Source organism: Herpailurus yagouaroundi, unplaced genomic scaffold (genome assembly GCF_014898765.1).
Source record: "Herpailurus yagouaroundi ecotype Mexico unplaced genomic scaffold, PumYag 100, whole genome shotgun sequence".
NCBI classification, from domain to species: Eukaryota; Metazoa; Chordata; class Mammalia; order Carnivora; family Felidae; genus Herpailurus; species Herpailurus yagouaroundi.
In genome coordinates this window covers 46,266,460-46,292,214 of record NW_024412391.1, presented here as the reverse complement: position 1 = coordinate 46,292,214, position 25,755 = coordinate 46,266,460, and the positions used below count along the sequence as shown (strand labels likewise).

At 36.0% G+C, this 25,755-nt stretch overlaps 2 protein-coding genes and 1 pseudogene across 6 annotated transcripts in view; 2 read left to right on the top strand and 1 right to left on the bottom strand.

Moving 5' to 3' along the window:
* The window catches only part of PALS2 (protein associated with LIN7 2, MAGUK p55 family member), a 109,179-nt gene extending 90,125 nt beyond the window's left edge, over positions 1–19,054 (top strand). For all 4 annotated transcript variants that reach the window (XM_040472422.1, XM_040472421.1, XM_040472423.1 and 1 more), the window contains 3 exons: positions 7,357–7,559; positions 8,540–8,668; positions 15,833–19,054. In XM_040472422.1, the coding sequence (XP_040328356.1) occupies positions 7,357–7,559; positions 8,540–8,668; positions 15,833–16,009 (509 nt within the window). In that variant the 3' untranslated portion in view covers positions 16,010–19,054. The remainder of the gene's footprint in view (positions 1–7,356; positions 7,560–8,539; positions 8,669–15,832) is intronic.
* LOC121028613 (40S ribosomal protein S15a-like) lies at positions 14,784–15,825 on the top strand (annotated as a pseudogene).
* A 5,068-nt stretch (positions 19,055–24,122) lies between the features above and the next one.
* Positions 24,123–25,755, bottom strand: part of GSDME (gasdermin E) — a 65,273-nt gene continuing 63,640 nt past the window's right edge. For both annotated transcript variants that reach the window (XM_040472418.1, XM_040472419.1), the window contains one exon: positions 24,123–25,520. In XM_040472418.1, coding sequence (XP_040328352.1) covers positions 25,290–25,520 — 231 coding nt within the window. In that variant the 3' untranslated portion in view covers positions 24,123–25,289. The remainder of the gene's footprint in view (positions 25,521–25,755) is intronic.

The window sequence follows — 25,755 nt, the reverse complement described above, 5'->3', positions numbered from 1 at the left end:
TTTAGGTTTTTTTTTTTTTCTATAGGCCAAATTATCTCTGCTTTCCTCCAGGTTACTTTTTCTGCTTGTGTTATGTTTGTGTGTGTTTTCCCTTTTATGCTAGAGGATTTTTTCTTTTAGGTACTGATCCTTGGATGTACATCCATACTTAAAAGTAAGTGTTAAAACTGATTGGAAGCTCTATATACTTGAGCAAGTCTTGGCAAATGGCTGAGCTTTATTTATGAGATGGGCAAGGAGACAACTGTTTTGTTTGGGGAGTCAAAAAGTGGGCATAAGATATTTTTGGAGGGAGCTGTTAGATTTCTCCAGGGAAGAGTTTTCAGATATCCCTCTGCTGAGAGTGTTCTTTCACAAGATAAAGAGGGAGAGGATATGGATTGACCTGCTCCAAATGCACAATTATACCCCCAACTCAAATTTTTAGCTTCTTGCTTCAAAGTCCTCAATGTCTTCAGCATTCTGGGGATAGCTCTGTAAACACTTTAGTTTATTCTTCTTTAATTTCTTTCAATAATATCAGTAATTTTCAGTGTACAAGTCTTATGCTGCTTTTGTCAAATTATTCCTAAGTATATTAATCTTTTTGATTCTATAATAAAAGCCATTTTCCTAATTTCCTTTTCAACTTGTTTATTACAAGTGTATAGAAATGCAGCTGATTTTTGTGCATTAGTTTTGTATCCCTCAACCTTGCTGAATTCATTTATTATAATTATTTTTTTGCAAATTTCTCGGGATTTTCTATACACAAGATTATGTCATCTGCAAATATAGTGTTCCTTATTACTCTAAACTGGCTGTCATTTATTTTTTTTTTCTTGTCTAATTGCCCTGATTAGAATCTCCAGTGCAGTATGGAATAGAGGTGGCAAAAATGGACATCCTTATTTTATTCATGATCTTAGAGGGATACCTCTTTCATCACTAAGTATGATGTTAGCTCTGGGTTTTTTGTAGATAACCTTCTTCAGGTTGGAGAAATTCTCTTCTATTCCTAGTTTATTGATTTTTTTTTTTATCATGAGAAAGTACTGGATTTTACCAAATGTTTATTCTTTGTTTATTGAGACAATAATATGAGTTTTGTTTTTTAGTCTTTTACATTGTGTTCCTGTGGTAAATCCCAATTAGTTGTAGTGTATAATCCTTTTTATATGCTTCTAGAATCAGTTTGCTAGTATTTTGTTGAGTATTTGTGCACCTATATTCATAAGAGGTACTAGTCTCTAGATTTCATTTCTCATGACATTGGCTAATGTTGATAATTGTGCTAATGCTGGACTCATATGCTGAGTTGGGAAGTGTTCCTTTTTCTTCTGTTTTTTTTTTTTGTTTGTTTGTTTTTTGTTTTTGGAAGAGTTTGTAAGGGATTGATGTTAATTCTTGTTTAAGTGTTTCATAGACTTTACCCTTGAAGCCATCCTGGGGTTATTTTTGTAGATTTTGACTACTGATTCAGTCTTGTTCTATGTTGTAGGTCTACTGAGATTTTATATTTCTTTTTAATCAGTTTCAGAATTTCTGCAGCATTCATGGTAATACCCCCTCTTTTATTCCTGATTTCAGTAATTTGATTCCTCTCTCTTCTTAGTTTTTCTAAAGGCTTATCACTTTTGGTGTTCTTTTCATAAAACCAACATTTGCTTTTGTTGATTTTCTGTATTGATTTTCTATCCTCTATTTCATTAATTTTTGTTATAGCCCTTATTCTTTCCTTCTTATTTTGGGTTTAGTTTGCTATTTTTTTCATTTTCTTTGGGTAGAGTTTAGGTTATTGGGTTGAGCTCTTTTGAAGTAGGCATTTGCAGCTGTAAAGTTTCCTAGAAGCAGCTGCTTTGCTGCATCTCCCAATATTTGGTGTTGTGTTTTTGTTTTCAGTTATCTCAAAGTGTTTTCTATTTACACTTGTGATTTCCTATTTGACCCATTGGTTGTTAAGGACATATTGTTTAATTTCCATGTATTTGTTAATTTCCTGAATTTCTTCTGTTACTGAATTCCAATTCATGCCATTGTGGTCAGAAAATAGTGTATGATTTCACTTTTTTTAAATTCATTGAGACTGGCTTTATAACCTCAGGTACAGTCTGTTTTGAAGAATGTTCCAGGTACTCTTGGGAACAATGTGTATTCTGCTATCTTGGGGTAGAGTGTTCTACAGATGTCTGTTATGTTTAGTTGGTTTATAGTATTATTTAAGCCTTTTATTTCCTTGTTGATCTTCTTCCTATTTGTTCTATCCATTATTCAAAGTGTGGTGTTGAAGTCTCCAAATATTATTGATTTAACTATTTCTCCCTTCAATTCTGTCAGTTTTTGCAGCATGTGTTTTGGGAGGTCTGTTGTTAGATGCATATATGTTTGTAATTTTTAAATTCTTTTGATGGATTCACACTTTTATCATTATAAAATGTTCTTCTTTGTCTCTAGTGACAGTCTTTGTCTTTAGGTTTATTTTGTGTGGCATATGTATAGGCATTCCAGGTGTATTTGTGTTATTGTTTGTATGGGGTATTTTTCCTTTTTTTTTTTTTTTTTTTAACTTTCAACCTATTTGTGTCTTTGAATCTAAAGTGTGTCTTTTGGAGACAGCATATAGTTGGATTATGGTTTTTGTTTTGTTTATTTGTTTTAATCCATTCTGCCAGCCTCTGCCTTTTATTTGGAGTCTTTTATCCATTTAATGTAAATGATCCCCACTAGGAGTTCACCTGATTGTTTCCCTGTGATTAGGTTCTGGTCATGCATTGTTGTTACTAGAAAAACAGAAGTCATGTTTTATCCTTCTCTGAACATCACATCTGGAGGTACATCTTGTCAATATGTCCCATTACTGATGATGTTAACTTTGATTATTGATTTAGGTGATGTCTGATTTCTTCACTGTAAAAGATAATTTTTCTCCCATTTGTTATTGATAAGTAATGGGTTCAAAAATACTTTGAAACTGTGTAAGTATTCTCCTCAGGAAACTTTTACCCAATTGTTTTAGCATCCATCAATAATTCATTAATTTAAAATCTTTTCCTGAATTTGGGGAAACAGCTATCAGTCCACTAAAATCCCTTCTCACATGGTTTGAATACACATTCATTTCCTAGTACCTTTAGGAAGTTAGGTCACCCGACTAATTTTTTCTGGCAAGCATATAACTAACTGGTTTGTTGGATGGCTGAGCTCTTTGGGAGCACAAATAGGAAAGAGCTTTATTTTCATCCAGTCCCTGACTTCATACATGCACTATCAGATCTTCTTTCTCTCTTCTTTTCCTTCAGTCCCCTGGGAGATTCTATAACTTTCTAGTCACTTGCAGTTATGAGAATTATGTCATTTTGTCAAATAAGATTTTATTTTGGGTATGGAAAAAAAATAAGGCTACTCCAATTCAAAACTTCAGTGTTGCATCCAATTCACTATTTTTCCTTTCCTTACAGCTCATTCCTGACTCTTGGCTTAGGACCTACATTGGGAAGGGAAGGGTATAGTTTGTTCTATTATTCTCCCTTCATATCCTGCCTGCTGTGTCTGGTTTTCAGGGTCAGGGCAGAAGAAGTGAGAATAAAAGGGCTGTCCTGTAAAATCTTGCCTTTTGGGGACTAGAGTTCTTTATGTCACAAATGTCTGAATACTCTTTTCTTCCTTGAGGCCTATTTGTAGCTAGGTTCTTTGGAGACTCTGTAAAGACCTCTCTACTTTGCAATTCCCTGGCCAGGCTATTATGATCTCCAGCTGTCCCCTTGAGACCCATGCCAAGCTCCATTCCTGTATCTCATATTCTCTTTTGCTTGGTTCTCTACCTTTCATTTTGTCTTTCTGTGCAGGATACCTTCAGAAAAGTTCAGGCCAGGCTATCTTTTGAATACACACACATCCCTACACACACAGCCCACAGGAAGCGCATTTCTGCTTTGCCAGACAGTGGGAGTACAAGTCGCTCCACTTCTACGATGTGTCTCATGGGCTTTCACAATTCCCCAGGGAGAATCATTTTACTGTGGGGCAAAGGAGAAGAAAATAAAGCGTTCTGCCCTGAACCTATGATTCATAATGTCAGTGACTTCTTTCTGAGTATATATTAGACAGAGGCAGGTGAGCAGACGATCCTAGGACCATGTTGGCCACTTTTTGGTAAACCCTGAAAGAGGAAGCTGTAGATCCTTGGCATTGTAGCATCTACTTGGGACTTGAGGGATACTGTAAGACTACCAAAAAAAAAAAAAAATTTTATTCAGCATTTTGCTTATAAGTATAGAGAACACAGTTAAACTTACTACTAACCACAGAATTGTGACTATATTATTTATATAAAATTCACCTACTTTTTTCCCTACTTAACACACTTCTTTCTTTTCTTCAGACTCCTTACTTAAACTTATCATTCACAACTTTTTGTTCTTGTTGATCCCTTAGCGTGGAACACTGCCTCCCAGATCTTCAAATGCTTGAATTTTAGTTTTTATTCAGATCTCACCTTCTCAGAGGCCTTTACTGACCATGCAATCTAAAATAGCCTCCCCAGTACTTAGTGGTTGTGTTTTACACTTAAATTGTCATTTGACTGCTCACTCTCTCCACATTCAAGAATATGTCCCCCCATGAGAACAGAGAGCTGCTCTGTCTTTTGTACTGCTGTAGACCCTAGAATAGGATCTAGCACATAGTATACACCCAACAAATATTTGATGAATGAAATTATATCATGAGCTTTTCCCCACAAGTCATTATATGTATGTATTATGTATGTATGTGTGTATATATATACATATGTATATATACATATATTTTATTATTATTAATATTTACTATACATATATACATATGTATATATGTATAGTAAATATTAATCCTACAACAACAACAAAATAAACCAGTTCAGAAATGGGCAAAGAATCCGAATAGAAATGTCTAGCTTAGTTTTGTTTTTTTGTTTTGTTTTTTGTTTTTCTTTTTACATCTCACAATCCACACAAAAAAGAAACACCAAAAAATTATGACAAGTTTGCCTAATTCCTGGTATATAGTATTGTGCTGCATATTGTCATGTGGTATGGACGAGAAAGTCTCATAGGGAAGGAGGTAAACGCTGGCATTATATTAAGTTGATTTTTCTTTATATATTAAATGATCCTAAAATAAAATAGAAAAAATTATTAATCCAGGGGGATGGGCTACCTTCTGAATCAAGTTTGCTCTTTAACATTGACATCTTGAGTTTAACAACACCAAAAATGTTACTTTGTTGATTGTTCTCTCATTTGAAGAGCTGTAAAAATTTAGAATTTTGCCATACAATTAAATTCTAAGAAATCACATTACTTGTTTGCTTAGTATATAAGCCTAAGGAATCATTTGTAGTAAAGTCACCCCATTCTAATTTCTCTGTCCTGGGAATGGAAAGGGACTTAAATATGTGGCAGTATTGTTGCTGGGTTTTGTTAGATTTTTGTTTCTAGTTTTCACTAGAGAATGGGATTATAGTTAATATTTGCTTGTAAACTAAAAACATTTTGCCAAGAATTAAGATTCCCTCAACACATTGGAGGTGGCAATGGGGGCAATATATGCACCTATACATATTTATTTCAAGTAGTACATTCCTATATACGGTTTCACTGTAGAGCTTCACCCAAAAATAGTACTCTTCTAAAATTACCTTCACAAATACTGAGCTAAGTCCTAGTATGTATGTATTTGGGGAGTTTAAAATTGCTTTAGAAGTTTTTTCATACTACCTTTGGTGAATAATTTCAGAAACCTTAGGCGTCACATATTTTTTAATATGAAATGCCATCATAGCATCTTGAAGATCTTGAAGTTACTTTATAAATGCTCTCCACAGTTGTCTGGGATCATCATCTTCAAGGCTGAGCCAGAAAACAACGGGAGAAGAAAGGGAGTCCTGTTGTACTTAATGACGTCATTTATGAATTAGACCCTTATTATTGAGCTTGTATTTGAATTTCATTCTGTTCTTATCAAAGTTTTCTTGATGTGCTTATGGGTATTATAAGTAGTCAAAGTACTGTCAACTTTTAATCTGGATTACTTTTTAATTACATGTGCTTGATGATCTCATCAGATAATCTACGTGTAAGTACTTGATTAGTAAAAGAATACTTTTTATATATAATCTAGCCAAAACTAGGTGAAGGCTAAACTGGAAAAATCACATACACACACTAACTCTGCATCTTTGCAATAGTTTTAAAGAGAATATCTTTTCCTAGGCTAGCCCAAGTTGCAAAGGAGTTTATATCCCTGGAAGTATTCAGAACTCTAAAATATCAAGCAAAAGCATCCTATAAATTTTGACTTGGTCTATCCACTGTTATTCTCTCAGAAGAAAACACTTTAGGTTAAAGTAGAGTAAGTTAATAGAACATAATAATATCAAGTGTTGGCTAGATCCACCACCGAGGTACAAAACAAACAATTAACATTTCAGATTATCAGTAAGCAGGAAGCCCAAAGAAAGGTTTGGTATTAGGGTGAGAAAGAGGATAGATAATTTGTGGGTAAAACTGCATTTCAGAAGATTGATAATACGAACTAAAAATAGAATTTTGCTCACTTGTTGGGCACTCAATTAGGAAATGTTCAAGCGTAAAGAAAGAATATAATTGATATTCCTTAAGAAGGGGAGTGCTGGTGGCAGCTGGAAAAGATATTCGCCTACAATATACCTCATAGTTAGTAGGATTCATTATAATTAAGAATTTAAATTTAGGGCTCTGCTTCTAGGAAATAATTTTGAGTTTCAAGCTGACTTTATAAAGCACATTTTTTTGAATATAAATTGTATATGGGGGACTACCTCTTTAAACAGTCTTGTAGGTCAAGGGGCAGCAAACTTTTTTTTTTTTTTTTACATTTATTTATTTTGAGAGAGAGTGAGAGCAGGGGAGGGGCAGAGCGAGAGGGAGAGACAGAGAATCCCAAGCAGACTCCACATTGTCAGTGCAGAGCCTGCTGCAGGGCTTGAACCCATTAACCACAAGATCATGACCTGAGCAGAAGTTGGACACTTAACCGACTGAGCCACCCAGGTACCCCATGGGTCAGCAAACTTTTTAATTCAAGGCCACATAGTAAATATTTTAGGCCTGGCAGGCCGTCTATTCTCTGTCACAAACTGCTACACAATTGTGAAATGAATGAAACCCTAGGTAATAAATGAACCATAGCTGTGGTCTAATCAAATTTTATTCACAAAAATAAGAAGCAGAACAGATTTGGCCGTAGGCCATAATTTGCCAAACCCTGCACTAAATGTAAAAATCCTAAGCTACCTGTGCATTTTAGTCTCAATTTTAATACTTTGCATCTTTGTATAAATTCTCAACATTATTTTAGTTACTTCACGGAAACCAAGGGAAGATGAAAAAGATGGTCAGGCATATAAATTTGTGTCACGTTCTGAGATGGAAGCAGATATTAAAGCTGGAAAATATTTGGAACATGGGGAATATGAAGGAAATCTCTATGGAACCAAAATTGATTCTATTCTTGAAGTTGTCCAAACTGGACGAACTTGCATCTTGGATGTCAACCCACAAGTAAGCTGCATGGATTCCAAAACTGTTTTTAAAATTTTGATTTCTGTGGAGTTTTTTGTTTTTTGGGGTTTTTTGTTTTGTTTTGTTTTCAAATTGTGAGGGTGGTGATAGAGAACTTTATCATGCATCCACATGATAATTTCTGATCAGTTCGCCAATAGAGGCTTGTATAGCAATAGAACTTGATAGTTTAGTATTTACTTACTTGTTCAAGTAATATATAAATGCATGTGTTAGGAAATGTTAATTTTAAATTTTCAACAAAGCTGCAACACAAAGAATAAAAGATTAAAGTCACACCCCTTCCCACCCAACACACATATTCACACACAACAATCTCTTCATTCTCATTCCCTGTCTTTCTCACCAACCCCTTCCCACCCCTCCACATTCAACTCCACCTAACTTCCCTACTCAGAGATAATTATTTAGTTCAGTGTATATCTTTGTCATTTTATATACCTTAAATACAGATATATCTATAATTTTAATGGGCTATTTTTTTATATAAATAGGAAATTCTATACAGATTCTTTAGTTTTTTTCATTAAACAGTATCTCTTGAAAATGTTTTCATATGAGTTACTGTAGAGCTTTTGTTTTTAGTTGTTTGTAATTGCTGCATAGTACAAATGTATATTAATTTATATACCACTCTCAATAGACACTGAGATTATTTCTGCTTTTTCAATATTAACAGAATTCTACAAATAACATAAAGCATTTACATCATTCTTGATGATTTTTTAATTACTTTGTTCAAAAGGATTAAAGAGTAATGTGACTGAGGTCAGAACATAGTTACTGGATCACTGAGAAAGTACTGTATGGAATCAAAAAGATAGAAGGGGGCAAGTATTAATTTACAGCCTTAATCCTTAGTGAGAGGGCAGATAGACTATTTAGCATTTAGTATATATTAAAGGATAACATAAATTCTAATCCCATCTAAGTTGGTTTGTAATTGTTCTTCTACACAGGCCTTGAAAGTGCTGAGGACATCCGAGTTCATGCCCTATGTTGTATTTATTGCTGCTCCAGAACTAGAGACGTTACGTGCCATGCACAAGGCAGTGGTGGACGCTGGCATCACTACTAAGCTTTTGACGGTGAGCAGTTCTTTTCAGGCTAACAATATTATTTTCTTCCTAAGATTTTTTCTGTTTTATTTTGGACACCTTTTATTCCAATCATATTCACGAAATAAATATATGATATATTACAGAATAAAAATTCATTCATGAGATGTCACTAGGATCTGGGACAGTGTGGCTTTAGGGGCTCCTGGGTGGTTCAGTCGGTTAAGCATCTGACTTCAGCTTAGGTCATGATCTCATGGTTTGTGTGTTCGAGCCCCCCATCAGGCTCTTTGCTGATGGCACAAAACCTGCTTTGGATCCTCTGTCTCCGCCCTCACACACACCCCGTGCCCCTCATGCCCCTCCCCCACTGGTTCTTTCTAAATAAATAAATAAGCTTTACATACATACATACATACATACATAAAACACAAGTTTGTTTCCTCTATGTAAGTGAAAGGGAACAGTACTAAAATATGCATATTAATCCGTCTCTCATTTTACCAATGAGGAAAAGGCTCCAAGACCATTAACAAGCATATTCATCATAAGGTTTACTACTGGTAGTAGGTTCTGACTTTTAGTTTTTGTTGCATGTTTTCTTTTGTTTTCCTTCTCTCTCTCTTCATATTATAGGAAACTTAAAATATATACAAAAGAGGAAAAAAAATGAACTCCCATATGCCCATCACCTAGCTTCAATAATACATGCCATTTGTGTTTTAATTAGACCTTTCTTCATTTCCTCCCTTACTTGGATTATTTTAAAGCAAATCTTTGATATGTCAGCAGTAAATATTTCAGTATCTATCTCTAAAACATAAAGGTTTTTTTAAACATAACCATAACACCATTAACACAAAAAAAATTAATAAGAGCAACTTCTTTTTTTTTAATGGTTATTTGTTTTTGAGAGAGAGTGCGAGTAGGAGAGGAACAGAGAGAGAGAGAGGGAGACCAAGAATCCGAAGCAGGGTCCATACTGTCAGTGCAAAGCCTGATGTGGGGCTGAACCCTCAAACCATGAGATCATGACCTGAGCTGAAGTTGGATGCTCAACCGACTGAGCCACCCAGGAGCCCTGAGAGCAACTTTTAATATCATCAAATATACCATCCATATTTGAATTTCTCCAAGAGTTAGAATTTTTTTTACAGTTGATTTATTCAAATCAGATCCAAACAAGATCAACACATTTCATTTACTTGATGTCTTCTAAACTTCTTCCCCCCCACCCACCCCTGCGGTTTAATCAAAAGATAACTGACTTACAATAAACTTTACGTACTAAAAGTGTACCACTTGGTAAGTCTGGGCATATGTATATACCCATAAAGCCATCACAGTCAGGATAATAGACATGTCCATTGCCTCCAAAGATGCCCTTGTGCCCCTTCAGAATCCTTCCTTTCCACTGCATCTCTCTCTTCCCACGCTGTTGCTGATAAGCCTTGAAATCATGTAGTGTTACTCTGCTTTGTTCTTTTTCAGGCTTCTCTATGTTTCTGCTTCACTTTTTGAATATCTGAAATATAATAGGTGTTTTCATGTCCTTGTTTACTAATTCTGACATTTATGTCAGTTCTGGATCAGTTTTGACTTGAATGACTTTTCTTCTCACATTGGTCCTATTTTCCTGCTGCTTTCAGGCATTGTGAGCTTTGTTCTGAGATGCACTTGTTGGGAAACAGTTTGTTCCTTTCAGGTCTTGCTTTTAAAATGTGTTAGGTAGGACCAGAATAGTTCTTGATCTATGGGCAGTTATTGTTCACCTGTGAGGCAAGACCATTTGAGGGCTCTTCCGAGTGGCTTGTGCATCGAGGTTTTCTGTGCTGCCTGATGAGAAGAGGTCCTGTTCCTGGCTCAACTTGAGTACCTCTCATTTTTTCTGGTGGTTCTTTGGCGGCCTCAGGTAGGTTTACACTGCCCTAATTGGTATATAGCTGAATGCTGGAAGGGGATGGGTCTTTGCAAGTCTCTGAAGTTCTCTCTCCATGCTGCTATTCTGTTCAGGTATTCTTTCCTGAGAACTTCTTGCCCCCTTGGTTTCCCTGGGCTCTCAGCTCTGTCCCAACTCAGAATGTTGGGTAGGCTCCTCCTGGGTTCTACCTTGTGTGCTGCAGCCTAGAAAGTCTTTCAAGACAGTAAGCTGGGGTGGTCATAGGGCTCACTTCATTTGTTTTCTGCTTCTCTGAAATATCAGTCTTTTGTTGCCTCATGCATGAGGTCTTAAAAACTGCTTTTCTGTACATTCTGTCTGTTTTCATTGTGAGACAAGAGGGTTAGTCAAATATCTGTTACTACATCTTAGCTGGCAGTAGACATCACTTTATTCCATTCTAATCTGTAAATTCTCACTCCTTCCCTCCCTCTCCTCTCTCGTAACCTTCTGATTTAGTTGTTCAAAAAATGAAGTCAGTTATTCTATAGAGTGCTCCAGAGTCTAGATTTTCACCAGTTCTGTCCCCATTGTGTCATTTCCCTCTATTCCTTGTATTTCCTGTGAACTGATGGATCAGATATAGGTTCACTTTTATTTCTCAAGAATAATTAATAAGTAATACTTCCTGTTTTGTTACATTATGAGGCATATTAAAGGTGCTCTTTTTGTGATAAGAATGCTCAGTGTGTTCAAATGTCCTTAGCCCAGTCTATGAAGTAGTAGCTTTTTACCTAATGATTTCAGCAAGTTTTATTCATCTTTGCCTGGATCACTTATTTCAGGGATTGTAAAATGGTAGTATTCAAAGTTTGTCATTCTTTATGAATTTATAAACTAGAGCTCTTCTAAGAAATAACTTTTCCTTATCAACTAGTTGATTACTCTGAAATAGAGTTCAAATAGGAAGGTCAGGGTATATGTTGATACTTTCCTTTTTATGGGTCACTTTTCAGAATAATGGATTTGTTCCTTAAGAGCCCCCAGAGGCAACAGGTGATCAAATAAGGGTTTTTGTTTGTTTGTTTTTTTAGTTTGATTATGAGCACATGATATGAGTTTTTGATATGGTTACTCTATCACAGTTATTGTTCTTACTGATGCTCAAATTGCCCCATCTATGACCAATAGGAGCTTATTCAAGTTGGCCCTTGAGACCTTATTTCATGAGCCCAATAGTCTCTGATAGCTTCCTTGCTATCTGGTATGACAGATATTCCAGGCTCCTCTTGTACATTTCCTTTTCTAGGCCAGGCATCAGCTGTTTCTTCAAGAAGCTCTGGTTCCTTTTAGGGTAAATGGTGTTTTAAGACAATAATACTAGGGGTGTACATTGTCACAAGATTGATCATTGTTTCTAGCTATACTTTTCAGGTAGACAGAGGTAGGATATATGTTTTTCTGTTGTATGTCTGAAGCAAACTATGTCACGAATTCATACTGAAACTTCCCATTCAAATTCAGAATTACAAGGTTTTTATTTAACCTCTTTTATATGTATATCTCCATTCCCCTACCCTGAGTATCCCAGTTCTCAAAAACACTGGGAATGTTAGACCTAAAATCATATAATTGCTCATTTACCTAATCACACAGTACACACACAGCAGTGTGAGAATAAGTATACTGACACTACGGGGTATGATTACCATGAACTGTTTTGGTTTTTTTTTTTTTTTTTTGTCCTTAGGGTTTATCCCCTGAATATATACAGTCAAATCACTGTGTTTAAAGTCCCTTGAAATACTTCCTCTCTGTGTACTTAGTTATTACTCTTTTTTTTAATGTTTATATATTTTGAGAGAGAGGGAAAAAGAGAATCATAAGGAGGCTCCATGCTTAACACAAGCCTGACACTAGGTTTGATCTCACAACTATAAGATCATGACCTGAGCTGAAATCTAGTCAGGCACTTAACTGACAGAGCCGCCTAGGTGCCTCTACTTACCATGCGTTTTGATGTTTAAATTGGCCTATGTTTAGCTCATGGGAATATTCAGTTTGTCTTCTGAGTCTTTTTAACACAACCCCAATAATCTTTGACGACTCTTTTCTTTCTAGTACAACAAACTGTTCCAGGTTTCTTACACATTTATTGGCCCAGACCTGGAACCAGCCATCCAAAATCCCTGGTTCCTTTTAGTGGGAAATGGTATTTAGAGACGATATAGGTACTAAAGTTGTGCATTCAACTTAGTTACTCATTATTTCTAGGCCTTTTCAGTGGCCAGATATAGGAAATATATTTTCCTTTTTCAGAAAACACACATCATTAGTTCAATTTGATGGTTCCAATTTAAACTTTACATTATTTTACTTCTTTGACTCTGTATTTGTCATTTTTCTTATGCTGAAAATATTGGTTCCTGATAACATAATTTCTTACTTTACATATAAACTGAGAACCGACTATGTATATGATTTCTGAGTAACAGTATTAATGTCAATAGTATGATTATTGAAAACTTTTAAGTTTTGGGCTTTTAAAAAAGTTTTTCCTAAGATCTATTCCAGTGGGTATTATTTAATTTTAACGTTACTGAAATAATTCCTTTCTGTGTAGTTAAACCATCAACTTAAAACACTGGTTTATTTCATTTTGCTTTTTATTTTCAGGTATTGTTCTTTTTTTCATGTGAATTTAATTCTGTTGTATCATTCTATACATTTAATAGTTCTAAAGTAAATCTTAACAGAAAAATCTAGCTTTTCTCTGTCCTCTACACACCCACCTACAAAGGTAGCCATTTTCACTATTTGTTTTTAATATAAGCAAGTATGTATATGTGTGTATCCTTTCTCCCCTATTTCTTACATAAAAAGTCTCTTATTATATACGGTAGTCTGCCTGCATTTTCCACCTACCAATATAGTCTAGAGATCCATCTGTATGTTGTACTCTGCTATTGTTACGGGATTGTTATTGCCCAAAACAACCTTTTTTTTTTTTTTTTTAATGAACCAGATTGCTAGTGACTGTAATAGGTAAAAATTATTTTCAAGGTGAGTTGTGGCTGTACATCTATCGTAAAAGATATTTTAGTTGTTTCAAACTGATTTAGAGATGTCAGTGATGTTAACTAAAATATAAGTAGTAGTGTCCCTAAGGCCTAGTTTGGAACCCATTTGTCTCTCTACACTTCCCTTTAGGTGTTTTTACCATTGGTAAAATGGTTTTATGTACCATTGTTACATTGATGATTCCTAGTTCATGTACAGGTAATCCAGGCCGCCGAGCTCTGACTTGCATAACCTATCACTACTTAGCACTTAGATGTTACCCAAGACATCTAAACTTAACATACACAAAGTAGAACATTTTCCCCCCAAAATTATGCTCTCCCTACTCCCACCCCCAACTTTGCATTTTCTACAATTACTTCTTCCACATCTTGATTCATTTTCCTCACTTTTCACATTCATAGCTAATATTGATGATTTTATCACCAAAATATATTTCTAGTCTGGTGTCATTTCCATCTCCTCTTTCTCCCTCACAAGCCAGAGGTGCCTTTCCATTGCATGTGGGTCCTCCAGGACCTAGCCTGTAGTCATCTCCATGTTACCCCCACCCTTAGTCCCTCTGTCCATCCTGACCTTTCAGTATCTTAAAACACATCAGGGTCATTTCCCTCCTGGGTTTTTCATTGGTGTTTCCTCTGCTTGGAATGCTCTTTCCCCCCCACTATAGTTCTCAGGCTAAATGTCATTTACTCAGTGTCTTTGTAATCACTCTTTCTAAAGTAGAATTCTCAAAATTCTTTGTTCTTGGTTGGTTTCTTTTATAGTACTCATTACAACTTGGAAGTTTTTGTGTTTATTTGCCCTTTATCTGTCTCCTCCACTGGAGGAGTAGACATAGTAGACACCTTAATAGGAACTCAATAAATATTTGAAGAACATATAGAAAAAATGTGAAATTTCATTTTTAAAGTTGCAATTTAATGAAAAGCTTCACTTGCTCATGCAGAACCCATTACTTATTTATTCTCCACATTATTCCAAAATATTTTACAAAATATAAACAATGCTAGCAACAGAAATAAATGTGTGTGTGAGTATATGTTGTTGGAGGTGGGAAACGTGGTTAGTCTTCAAAATACATTTCTAAGATTCTCTTTCCTAGAATTAGGCAGCAGATTTGGCTTTAAGCTTAAAAGTCACTGCAGAATGGTTTCCATGATCTACAGAACCTGTAAGATAAAAATCTTTTGAACTCTTTCCACCATCTTTCTGTGCCGCCATATTGGTATACATGAATGTCCTGGCAGATGCTCTTAAGAGCATTAACAATGCTGAAAAGAGAGGCAAATGCCAGGTTCTTAGTAGGCCATGCTCCAAAGTCATTATCCAGTTTCTAAACTGTGATGATGAAACGTGATTACATTGGCAAATTTGAAATCATTCATGATTACAGAGCTGGGAAAATTGTTACAAACCTCATAAGCAGGTTAAACAACTGTGGAGTTATCAGCCCCAGATTTTATGTACAACTCAAAGATCTAGAAAAATGGCAGAATAGGGGCGCCTGGGTGGCTCAGTCAGTTAAGCGTCCGACTTCAGCTCAGGTCACGATCTCACCGTCCGTGAGTTCGAGCCCCGCGTCGGGCTCTGGGCTGATGGCTCAGAGCCTGGAGTCTGTTTCCGGTTCTGTGTCCCCCTCTCTCTCTGCCCCTCCCCCGTTCATGCTCTGTCTCTCTCTGTCTCAGAAATAAATAAACGTAAAAAAAAAAAAAGAAAAGAAAAATGGCAGAATAATCTCCTGTCCCACCAGTTTGGTTTCATTGTACTGACCACCTCAGCTGGCATGCAGGATCATGAAGAAGCAAGACAAAAACACAAAGGGAAAATTCTAGGATTCTTTTTCTAGGATGTCATACATATATTCAAATTAAAAAAAAAAATCATTTGAAGAGGATGCTATAGTTGTGCTAGAAACCTAAAATAATTCTTTTATTACCTTAGATTTCACCCTGAGTTTATTATCAGCAGTTGTTTAATTAGGAATATTTTCCTAAGATCAATGAAATAGAAGATAGAGAATACTCATAAAGCAAACATGAACTCTGCTGTAAAGACTAGGATATGAACATATGGTAATGTTTTTTTCAACACTATATAAATTAGATTTTGAGAATTAATATTAATCACCATAAATAAAAGTCCAAAGTACTTAGTTCTTACATTCACTTTGGTGTTTGAGCAAGTAAATACACCTTATGATAGAAACATTTCCTTTTAACACTCTTTGACAGGACTCTGACTTGAAGAAAACCGTGGATGAAAGTGCACGAATTCAGAGAGCATACAACCACTATTTTGATTTGATCATCGTAAACGACAATCTAGACAAAGCCTTTGAAAAACTACAAACTGCCATAGAGAAGCTGAGAATGGAGCCACAGTGGGTCCCAATCAGCTGGGTTTACTGATGATTCACTAAGGTTCAGAATGGAAATAAAACTTTTTAAAAGTGACTGCAACAAATAAGCCTTCTACTGAGAAAATACATGCACAGATAGACAATATCTGCCAAGTTTAGGCATTTTTATTGTGTAGATTGAAATACCAGTACACTATTCTGAATTTTTATATAAAATGTGGTTGGGAAGGTGTACTAATATATAATTTATCTTAATTTTTCTAACTTTTTATGGATAATATTTCTATTCATACCACATAAAGAAATGCGTTGAAGCATTTTGTATATGTTTTGATTTAGTACCCTTGCCTTTTTCATCAAAGGAATTTTCAAATCCTTCATTCTCATATTGGTCTCCCATTTTCACTGTGATAATGAATACTTGAAATAGTTTTGTAAAGCTGTCCTTTGGTTCAGTATCAACTAGTGAAGGGTCAGTTACTCTTAGGAAAAAATTGTAGTTATTGGCCTTCTTTCCTAATACAAGTTCTTACAGAAGCAGGACTGTAACGTCAGTGCCATCCAAGGCTGACATTGAAAGTCTGCTCAACACTACATGGCTTCATTATTTCAAAGATAGATGGCTATCCATTCTAATTTAAACAAATATATTGGTTTCTTTTCCCTTCATTTCTATCTTGAGGGGAAAAGTGAAGAGCAATAGTTGGCACTCTCATTTGTTGCCATGACAGGCTGATGCTTGAGTGAATGTGTCCCCAGCAAGCAAGGCCATGCAGGCTGAGAGAGTGCCTTATCCTGTAACACGTAAACTGACACAAAGTTGATTTATTTTCACATGTAGAAATTTGACAAAAATGAGCCTACTGCTTTCAACAGGTTTTCATTAGGATATGGTCAGCAAATGTATTATGCCTCTGCAAATTTTTTTGATGCTTTAAAATGCCTCTAAGTTTGCAAGTGGGGGATTTGGTGAACAATCAGTGTGCTTTTTTTGAAGTGGGATGTGATTGTTAGAATATTTGTTAAATCTGTTGTTTTGAGAACCAAATCCATTGAACAATTTATAAGATTTGCAAATAACTGTAAGCCGTTTCATCCATATGTAATATATACATTATATAATATGTACATTGTATGTATTATATAATATATATTAAAAAAGGTTTCATATATTGTTTTTACGTTTCTGTTAGGAAATGTACTTTTTTGTTTAATGATTAGGAAAACAAAACAGCTCCCCTCCTTTAGATGCGTTAACATACTCAGATTTTTAAGATTCATCTCCATTTGTATCTCCCTTTAGGATTCTTACATGGTATATATTCTTTCTCAAACATATTTAGAGATGTAGCTCATCATTAAACTAAGTTAGCCATGTTTTATATTGCTGCCAACTTTTCACAGGGACAGTATTCACACTTAAAAGGTTAGGTGCTTAAATATTAGTGGTCATCTTTGTCAGTGGTAGGCATTAGACACCTGGCTGTTGAATTTGTTTTCTTCTCAGCAAAGCTGTCACTTGGAATGCCAGCCAGGAGCACTTAGAGGGAAGAGAAAATACACGGCAGTAAGCAGTATGCACACATTGCTTTAAATCTTTTTAACAATGAAACAACACCCAAGTTGCTGTATGGTTAAGAGTGGAAATCTATAGGTATTTTTTTCTAGAATTTCATATCCAGAACACAAATTAATGTTCTTTGTCCTAGCATAGGACATCAGTGGCAAAATGAATCATACCCTTTTAATAACTTTGGTAACTTTTAAACGACGTATATTTACATTAGAATTCTGGCTTCTCAAAGCAACCTGAATCAAAGCACAGTGTCAAGGTAATATCTTATGACTTAATGTTTCAACATACTATAAATTTTAAGAGAAGTTTCATTTTCATGTTCTCAGGAAATGTGCTGTCTTCTATGGTATGCCTTCATGCTGCTGCATGGAGCCTCTGTGAACAACTGTACGATCATCGTAACAGCACAAGTTTATCCACAAAAATATTTCAACTGTCTTGACATGATAGAGATGATTTTTACATCATATATATTTTTAGCTTTATCATCTAGCATAAAATGCATATTAGAAAATAGTCTATACTTAAAGGAATTATTTCTATTATAAATTGTATTCATGACTAATTAATACACACTTGATTCCCCATAATATAAAATGTATTAATGCTCTTTAGTTAATTTCAGTCCAGATGCCAGAGCTGAAGAGAATAAATTCAGAGAAGTTCATTGTATCTCAATAGAGTCATTGAACTTGAAACTGAAGTCTCATCTGAGTCTGCAGGACCTGGCAGATCTCTGCTGGGGCAAGGAGTCCCAAGGGCCCCAGTAGTCTCCCAAGGCAACAAGAGTATAGTTGTAATCAAGGAAATGTGAATCTCTCTTGTGGGAAATATACAAAATAATGAGCTTTACCGAAGAGAAATGGTTTAAAGTGATGTTGAACAACTGATAATAGTTAAAATACACATGCACCTGCATATGCTTTTGGGAAATGTGCCAATACGTTAATGCACATGAGCATTCTTTGTAGACAGATGAATGTCCACATTCAGCATTCAGGGCATGACTATTTCCATACAACTAAATATTTTGTATATATATATATATATATATATTATTTTCAAATATACAAATACCCATAGAATTGATGTTCCTGGGTAAGCCATATAACACTGTAACTAGTGGAATACATGCGATGCATTGCAAGTAGAGTTTCACTTTTGTTCTAGCCATGCCTTGATTATGCAGTCTCTATTTCTGTTTGGTATTTGGATAATATCAATCCAATACATCAGGACTTTGTTTACTTTTATCAATTCTAACTATACAGTTGCTGAACATAGGTTTTTAAAATAGAAATCATAAGCCCATGAACAACTACAGCAATAGTAGCCTGAATCTAGATTCTAGAATCTAGTAAATTTACTTATAGTAACTTATAAGGACAACTTTTCTTTAAAAGAGCAAATTGATTAACACAAATTTAGAAAATAATGCAAATTAGCAATAAAATACAATAGGGTAGCATTATAGATTATGGCCAGATACTAACTGCTTTGACCATACTTCTTAATGACTTATGATCTTTGCTTTAACAATTCATTAAATTGCTGCTTATTGTTAGGTAAAACAACAAGTGTCATAATCTAGTAATTGGAGTTGATTTTCAAGATGGATAGCCATGGAGTTAGGTACAGTTACTTTAAACTGGTAAATATTGAACATCAAGTTCTAAAAATTGGTCAAAATAGCAATCTACTTAACATTGTACTTTTATGACTTCTGAAACAACACTCCATTTTCCAGAAATCATAGGATAGGGAGCCAATAATTTTGTAGTAATGAATCTTTATACTAAATATGAAAAAAGAAATCCTGAACTTTTATGTACATATATAGATCATTTTTTAAATGTCTCAGTCACCATATATATTAATAATATATATACAGCCATATGTATAATATGTAAAACTTTCCCAAACTACATGAATAATAAAACTAAATGTGTTTACCCATGTAATTATAGCTAGTGTTCTTAAATGTTTACTCCCAAATTCTTAGACCTTCTGAAACTTTTTTTTTTCATGTTGTTTTATAAGACTCTGGTTTTACCTTGAGGCAGATACTAATCTCCTTTTTGAAAAAAATGTATGATGAAATTCAGATCAGAAAATTATCACTATAACAATTTCCTTAAGGAAAAAGGAGAGAGTTCTAAATGGCATTGTCTTGGGAAATACTTATTTAAGCTTTCAAATGAATTTGTGATATGACTCAGATTGAGAGATTGGGGTAACTGCCCTCCTCTTCTAATGGATTTGCTGTGAAAATATCTGTGTAATAATATCTGCATTTTTAGTTTTGGGAGAAATTCAGTATTTTAAATAATGGCATTATTGTATATAGTACAAGTGAATATTCACAAACTTTCTTTTTTTTAATGTTTATTTATTTTTGAGAGAGAGAGCGCATGAGTGGGGGAAGAGCAGAGAGAGAGGGAGACACAGAATCCAAAGCAGGCTCCAGGCTCTGATCTCTCAGCACAGAGCCTGACACAGGCCTTGAACTCACAAACCGTGAGATCATGACCTGAGCCGAAGTCGGACGCTTAACTGACTGAGCCACCCAGGTGCCCCTATTATTCACAAACTTTTAAGAATACAACTAATAATTCAGCATATGAGTTTTTGAGTATACATTGCATATCTAAAGGAGATAACTCTTTAATTCTTTAAGGTAAGATGATTTTTAAATTTTTTGTTAGCTTCAAGTTTTATTCATTTTTAAATATTTCCCATCCATTATGTTACTTTTTTGTGTTCCTGGAATTATTTAGTGCACAGAATCAAAAATGAGTCTTTAACACCGTAAAAAGTGAAGGAACGATATCTCATTTCCAAGGTAAGAATTTTAAAGCATGGTTCTCTACCACTCTTGCAGTACATGGCAGTACTTTCTTTAAAATAATCTCTTTTGTTAAAAATAGAGATGGTGTACTTCTAGCTGAGATCCTAATTCTGATTCTTGACCACCTGACCTTTGATAAAATTTATATCTCCCTTTACTTTTAATATTCCACTAGTTAAATAAGGCTAGCTTAATATTTGTCTTCACCTTAAATTACAAGAAGCAATTTGTATCTCTGATATAGTAAATGCTAGACTGGGAAATCCTTATTAGGCTGCTTTATCCATTTACTTTATGTATTCACTTATATTGAGGTTGTTTACCATTTAGTTTTTTTTAAAAGTGCATCTCTTTCAGAGGTTACATAATGAATGGTACATACCATTCAAGAATCTTACCTCCAGTTTTAAAACAGCTCTGAGGTTGTAGTTCCAGCCTTGGAAGAGGGCCTTTTCTGCTCTCAGTGGCATTGGTCAGGAGAGTCATTTAGTTTAGAATGCCACCTCTAAGTCCAAACCTTTAGCGAATTCTTGCTGTTACTCACAAAATTTAAGCAATCCAGTACTCTCTTACATCCAACCACATTCTAATCTTTGCCCCCCTTAAAGCTGCCCTACCTTAATTCTTATGGCTGAAATTTATCACTGCAGCCCTATTGTTTAGCCCATAGTATTAAGTTTAAAAGGCCTCTGTTTATTTATAGGGAGAAATGTTTGGCTAGACCCACTTAGTGGACCTTGAATCCAATATGAAGATATCTTAGTTGCATTCTTTCTCATAGCTTCGTGGCTGTTGGCTGATAATGCTGTGCTGTGATGAATGTGACTTGCCTCCACATGCCAGTCAGCCAGAAGTGACAGTTCCTTCCCTTTTTTCCCCTACTAGTTTTTACTGTTTTCTAATTTCTAGCACAAACTGAATGAACACAGCTACAGTTAATGTAAATGCCACTTAATACTTGGGAGAGCAATTGACTCCATGCTTGTAAACCTGTCTTGAGTCCTACTGAATAGGTATTGTTGTTGCCACAAAGCAGAAGCTAAAAGGTCTGGTCTTACAAGTTGGACTGGATATTTTTGTTGTACTTTAGCCACAGCAAACTCTGGGGGCAGAAACCTACAAATATGGCAGGCCATACCTGAAATTTAGCTTTCCTCCTATCAGTCAAGGTGGCCTGAGAGCTTGGAGGAAGTGGAAAAAAGCAGAGCACTCAAAACTCCTCAGGTATAAATTACCACTATTAAACCAGAAGTCATCACCAGTTAACATATGTGGGTTTTGTCTTATTCTCAAATAGGAGAGACGGGCAGTGGGACAAATAATGTTGCTTTGAAGACATAAAGCTTGTTCTGGTAAACGTGGTCCAAATGAGGAATGCCTTCATCTTTTCAGGTAGAACCAAATTTGAAGAATAGCTCATCTCATCTGTAATTGAAATATAAGATAAATATTCCTTTTGGTTGTGTGTCCTCTTTGAAAAAGAACAACCAACTGCTGTTTCTTTGGTAATGTTGACTTTGAAGGAAGTGGGATCTAGGGTTTTGCTGGAGAAGAATGAGCACTAGGGTTCAGCAAAACAAGTGTAGTTTTCTGCATGTTGAGTTCTGTTAGAGCCCATGGTGAGTATTTGATGTGAAAACCTTGCTTTGGGGTCCCCCTCCCCATTTCAGTTTGGTATATCTCTATTTTGAACACAAATGCATGCTGTTTTTAACCTCTAGTCTTTGAAATGGTTGTAGAACTTTTTTTTTTTAACAGAAGACAAAATGCTTATTAGCAACCTAAAAATAAAAGCTGAACAAGCTGCTTAAGTTTTCTAATGAAAAAGTTTAAAAATAAAAGTTGATTGCTGCTGCTTTCCAAGTAATTGTATTATTCCTGTATAAAAGAAACATTACTGCTGTCCTTGTATAAATAAAATTTTCCTGCAGTACAATTAAGTATTGAGTTTTCAGAAACTGTCCCTATAAATTTTTTTTGCATATTTCCATATCCTGTCCAAACATGGGAGATTGTATATTCCAGGTAAACTATTTTTGTATATATAAAAATAAATATTTAATATTGCAAACAATGCAGTGTTTCATTTATAGGTAGAATTAAGGTTTAGAGGTAATACAGAGGATATCAGATTAGCTTTGGTAATTTCTTTTAAATGCTAATAATCTTTGTAAAAAGCCTGTAATAACATTGCTTTTCTCACCAAAATAAATATATAAATTTTTCACCTGCTTCTCTTCTTTAACAAGGAAACCCTAACTGTTGTTTCCTTTGTCCCAGCCCAAGTGATTTGGTGGCTTTCAAAGGTGATGTACTCAAGGAAAAAGAAACTGCAGACACAGGGAAGATTAAAATATAGGATCAAGAAAAGGCCTTTGTGCTTAGATAGCGTGAGATGCTAGGACCAGCCAAGCAAGAGAAGCCCCGGTGGGAAAGACAACGCCTGCTGGGGCACACAGCTCACCCTTGAGGCCTGCGGTGGAAAAGGGAGGTGGACCTGCCAGGCTGCCCAAGAGGTAGACGCATGACTGTGGGTGAGTGCATGAAGCCTGCTTCCAGAAAAGGTACTTTGCAACTCTTTCTCAAGCAAGTTTCTGGGATTCCCTACCTTGTACTTCAGAAACTGCTAGTCCAGTGTACTTCTCACTTCTATCGTTCATTCTTTCATCTTACGCTGCCAGTATTCTACCACTGCAGTAAAAATATTACCACAAATTTAGCAGCTTAAAACACAGACTTAGTTCTGTAGGATGGAAATCCAACATGGGTCTCGCCAAACTAAAATTGAGACGTTTCCCAGGGCCTGCCCTGGCTCTTACTGCTGGAGAGAGAATCTGCTTCCAGGCTCCTGTGGGTTGTTGGCGGACTTCAGTTCCATGGTGTTGTAGAACTCAGGTCCCCTCTTCCTTCCTGGCTGTCAGGTGGACTGCACTCTTGTTTTTGAACTGACCTCTCCTGTCCCAGAGCTAGCAACAGCACTGAGTCCTTCTTATGCCACATCTTTCCTGCATTTTCTTTGGCCAAGTATCTCTCTGACTCTTCTGCCTTTTTTCTTTTAAGGGCCCACCCAGATAATCTGTCCATCTTAAGGTCTGTAACCTGAAAAACACCTGTGAAGTCCCTTTTTGGCATGTAAGGTAACATGTTCACAGGTTCCAGGGATGATTACATTCTGGACCTCTCTGAGGGACTGTTCCAGGGCCATACCACACTAGCTAATGTGTTTCTTTCTGCACCCACTTAGGAAAGAGGAGTGGTCATGGAAACATCTGAGTGAAGGTGGCTGGCCTCTTCAGAAGTATTACCCTATTTTCTGTTTTCTAGGTGATCTAGTCTACTGGAACTTGTTTCCAAATGTAACTATTTTTAATAGTTCTTGATCTCAAGCAGTAAATAAAGGTACATTTACAGTTAATAATTATATGTAGCGATGAAGATTCCAGTTAGAAGAGCCTTTTGGAGGCCCAGCACTACTTTGTCCACAACATTACATTGGGGTCTGCTAAGGAATGGCAGTAACTGGGGGGTGGCAGGGTGGCTAGGAACACCTGTAGCAGTATAGGCACATCCTGGGATGGCATCTTTAGTTTTTGTTGCTTTGGGGTGGTGTTAGTTGGTGCATTTCAACTTAGAGGCTCATGCATACAAAATTCTAACAGGAACAGAAGGGTAACTCCCCTAGCCTTGCCCCAACTTCTAACTCCTCTCTCTTCCCCCAAGGAGCCACTGTCAGGTTTCTTGTGGGCTTTTTTAATGTTTATTTTTGAGACAATGGAAAGGCACAGTGCAAATGGCGGAGGGACAGGCAGTGGGAGACAGAATCCGAAGCATGCTCTTGACTCTGAGCTGTCAGCCCAGAGCCCAACGTGGGGCTTGAACTCACGAACCGGGAGATCATGACCTGAGCCGATGTCAGATGCTTAACTGACTGAGCCACTCAGGTGCCGCTTCTTGTGGACTCTTAAAGGAAGCTCCCGTTGCACTGTGGTACATGTGTATCTATTTTTTATACAAGTAGATTCTTCTTACACAATCTGTCCTCAGTTTGTTGTTTATAAAAGTTTATTTCAGAAAGCCAGAAAGGCAATGTATAGTGCCACAGCTGTAGCTACGGTGCTTTTTTTGTTGTTGCCACACAATGTGCAATTTTTTTCCTCATGCGTCCTAAGATTTAGTCTCATTTTTGACTGAAGCAATGAAAGCGTTGTTTGCTTCATCTCTTCCATTTTAACATTCAAGTAGATGACAAGGTTATATATATATATATATATATATATATATGCATGCTGGGTAACATGTTTCTCTTCAACAACTGCGACTTCTAATCCTCCCTGCTCCTAAAGTCAGACCTCTGGCAGGAGGTCCTAGCTACTTTTTACTAAGGGAAAGAAGGGATTTCAGGTCCCCAGTGGATATTAGCAATGGAATCAGGGGCACTAAAGAGACATTCCATGCATTTTTATAGAAGAATGTCAAGACAGAATTAAAATATGTAGTATTTTACAAATCAAACATCCAGAATGCATAGGAAATCAGCATTGTTCTAGACCTAGAATTGGTATGTTAGTCAAAGCATGACAAAAATGAAATGTATATAGCTAGACCCCTAAGGAAGGGTGTCCTGCTATGAGATCATTTTAATTTTATTCAGCAGAGGAATATGTATACTGTAGTGGTATTTACAGTTCATTTCCTCAATCAGCACATGTTCTATAGACTCAGCTGTCTTTATGAAAGAAAGTGATAGATGGACCTATCTCGCTGTAGAAGAGGGTTTTAACTAAACACCAGCTTAGAGTTCTCAACCCTGTGGGTGCTGGAGTTACCTTAGATACTGGGCCTCTTGGTAGCTAAACTCAGTAGTATCTTAACTTTGATGGTCTTGTACTTCTAATTCACATGTTATTAATGTGCTCTGCGTAAAGCACAGAGCCCACTGAGGCTTATATAAAGAATTCGTGGGACAGTGTTGGGGTCCTCCTCGGTGACAACTTTTATGGATGACGGCAGTCTCTCCAGGTTCACGTTGACTGTGGCAAACAAACGCTGTGCGACACCAAACCTTTCTAGATCCTTCAGAGGAGCCAAGATTGGGTTTTTAAGATCAGATACTCCATCAGCCGAGAGACCATGAAACTGAAATGACATGTTTAAGCAAATTCACTTAAAATGTTATAGAAAATCCACAGAGAAAAAATAGTTTTTTACATTCCTCAAAAGGAGCACCCTTAAGATGTAACAAATAACAAGATTTATGTGACCTGGGCCCTGACCTTATGCCTGAGTTTTCCAATTTGCCTGCAGTTCTGACAGTCCTTCTACTCTCTGAACTCTGTATCTTCTCCTAGATCCCTTAACTTCAGGAGATTAG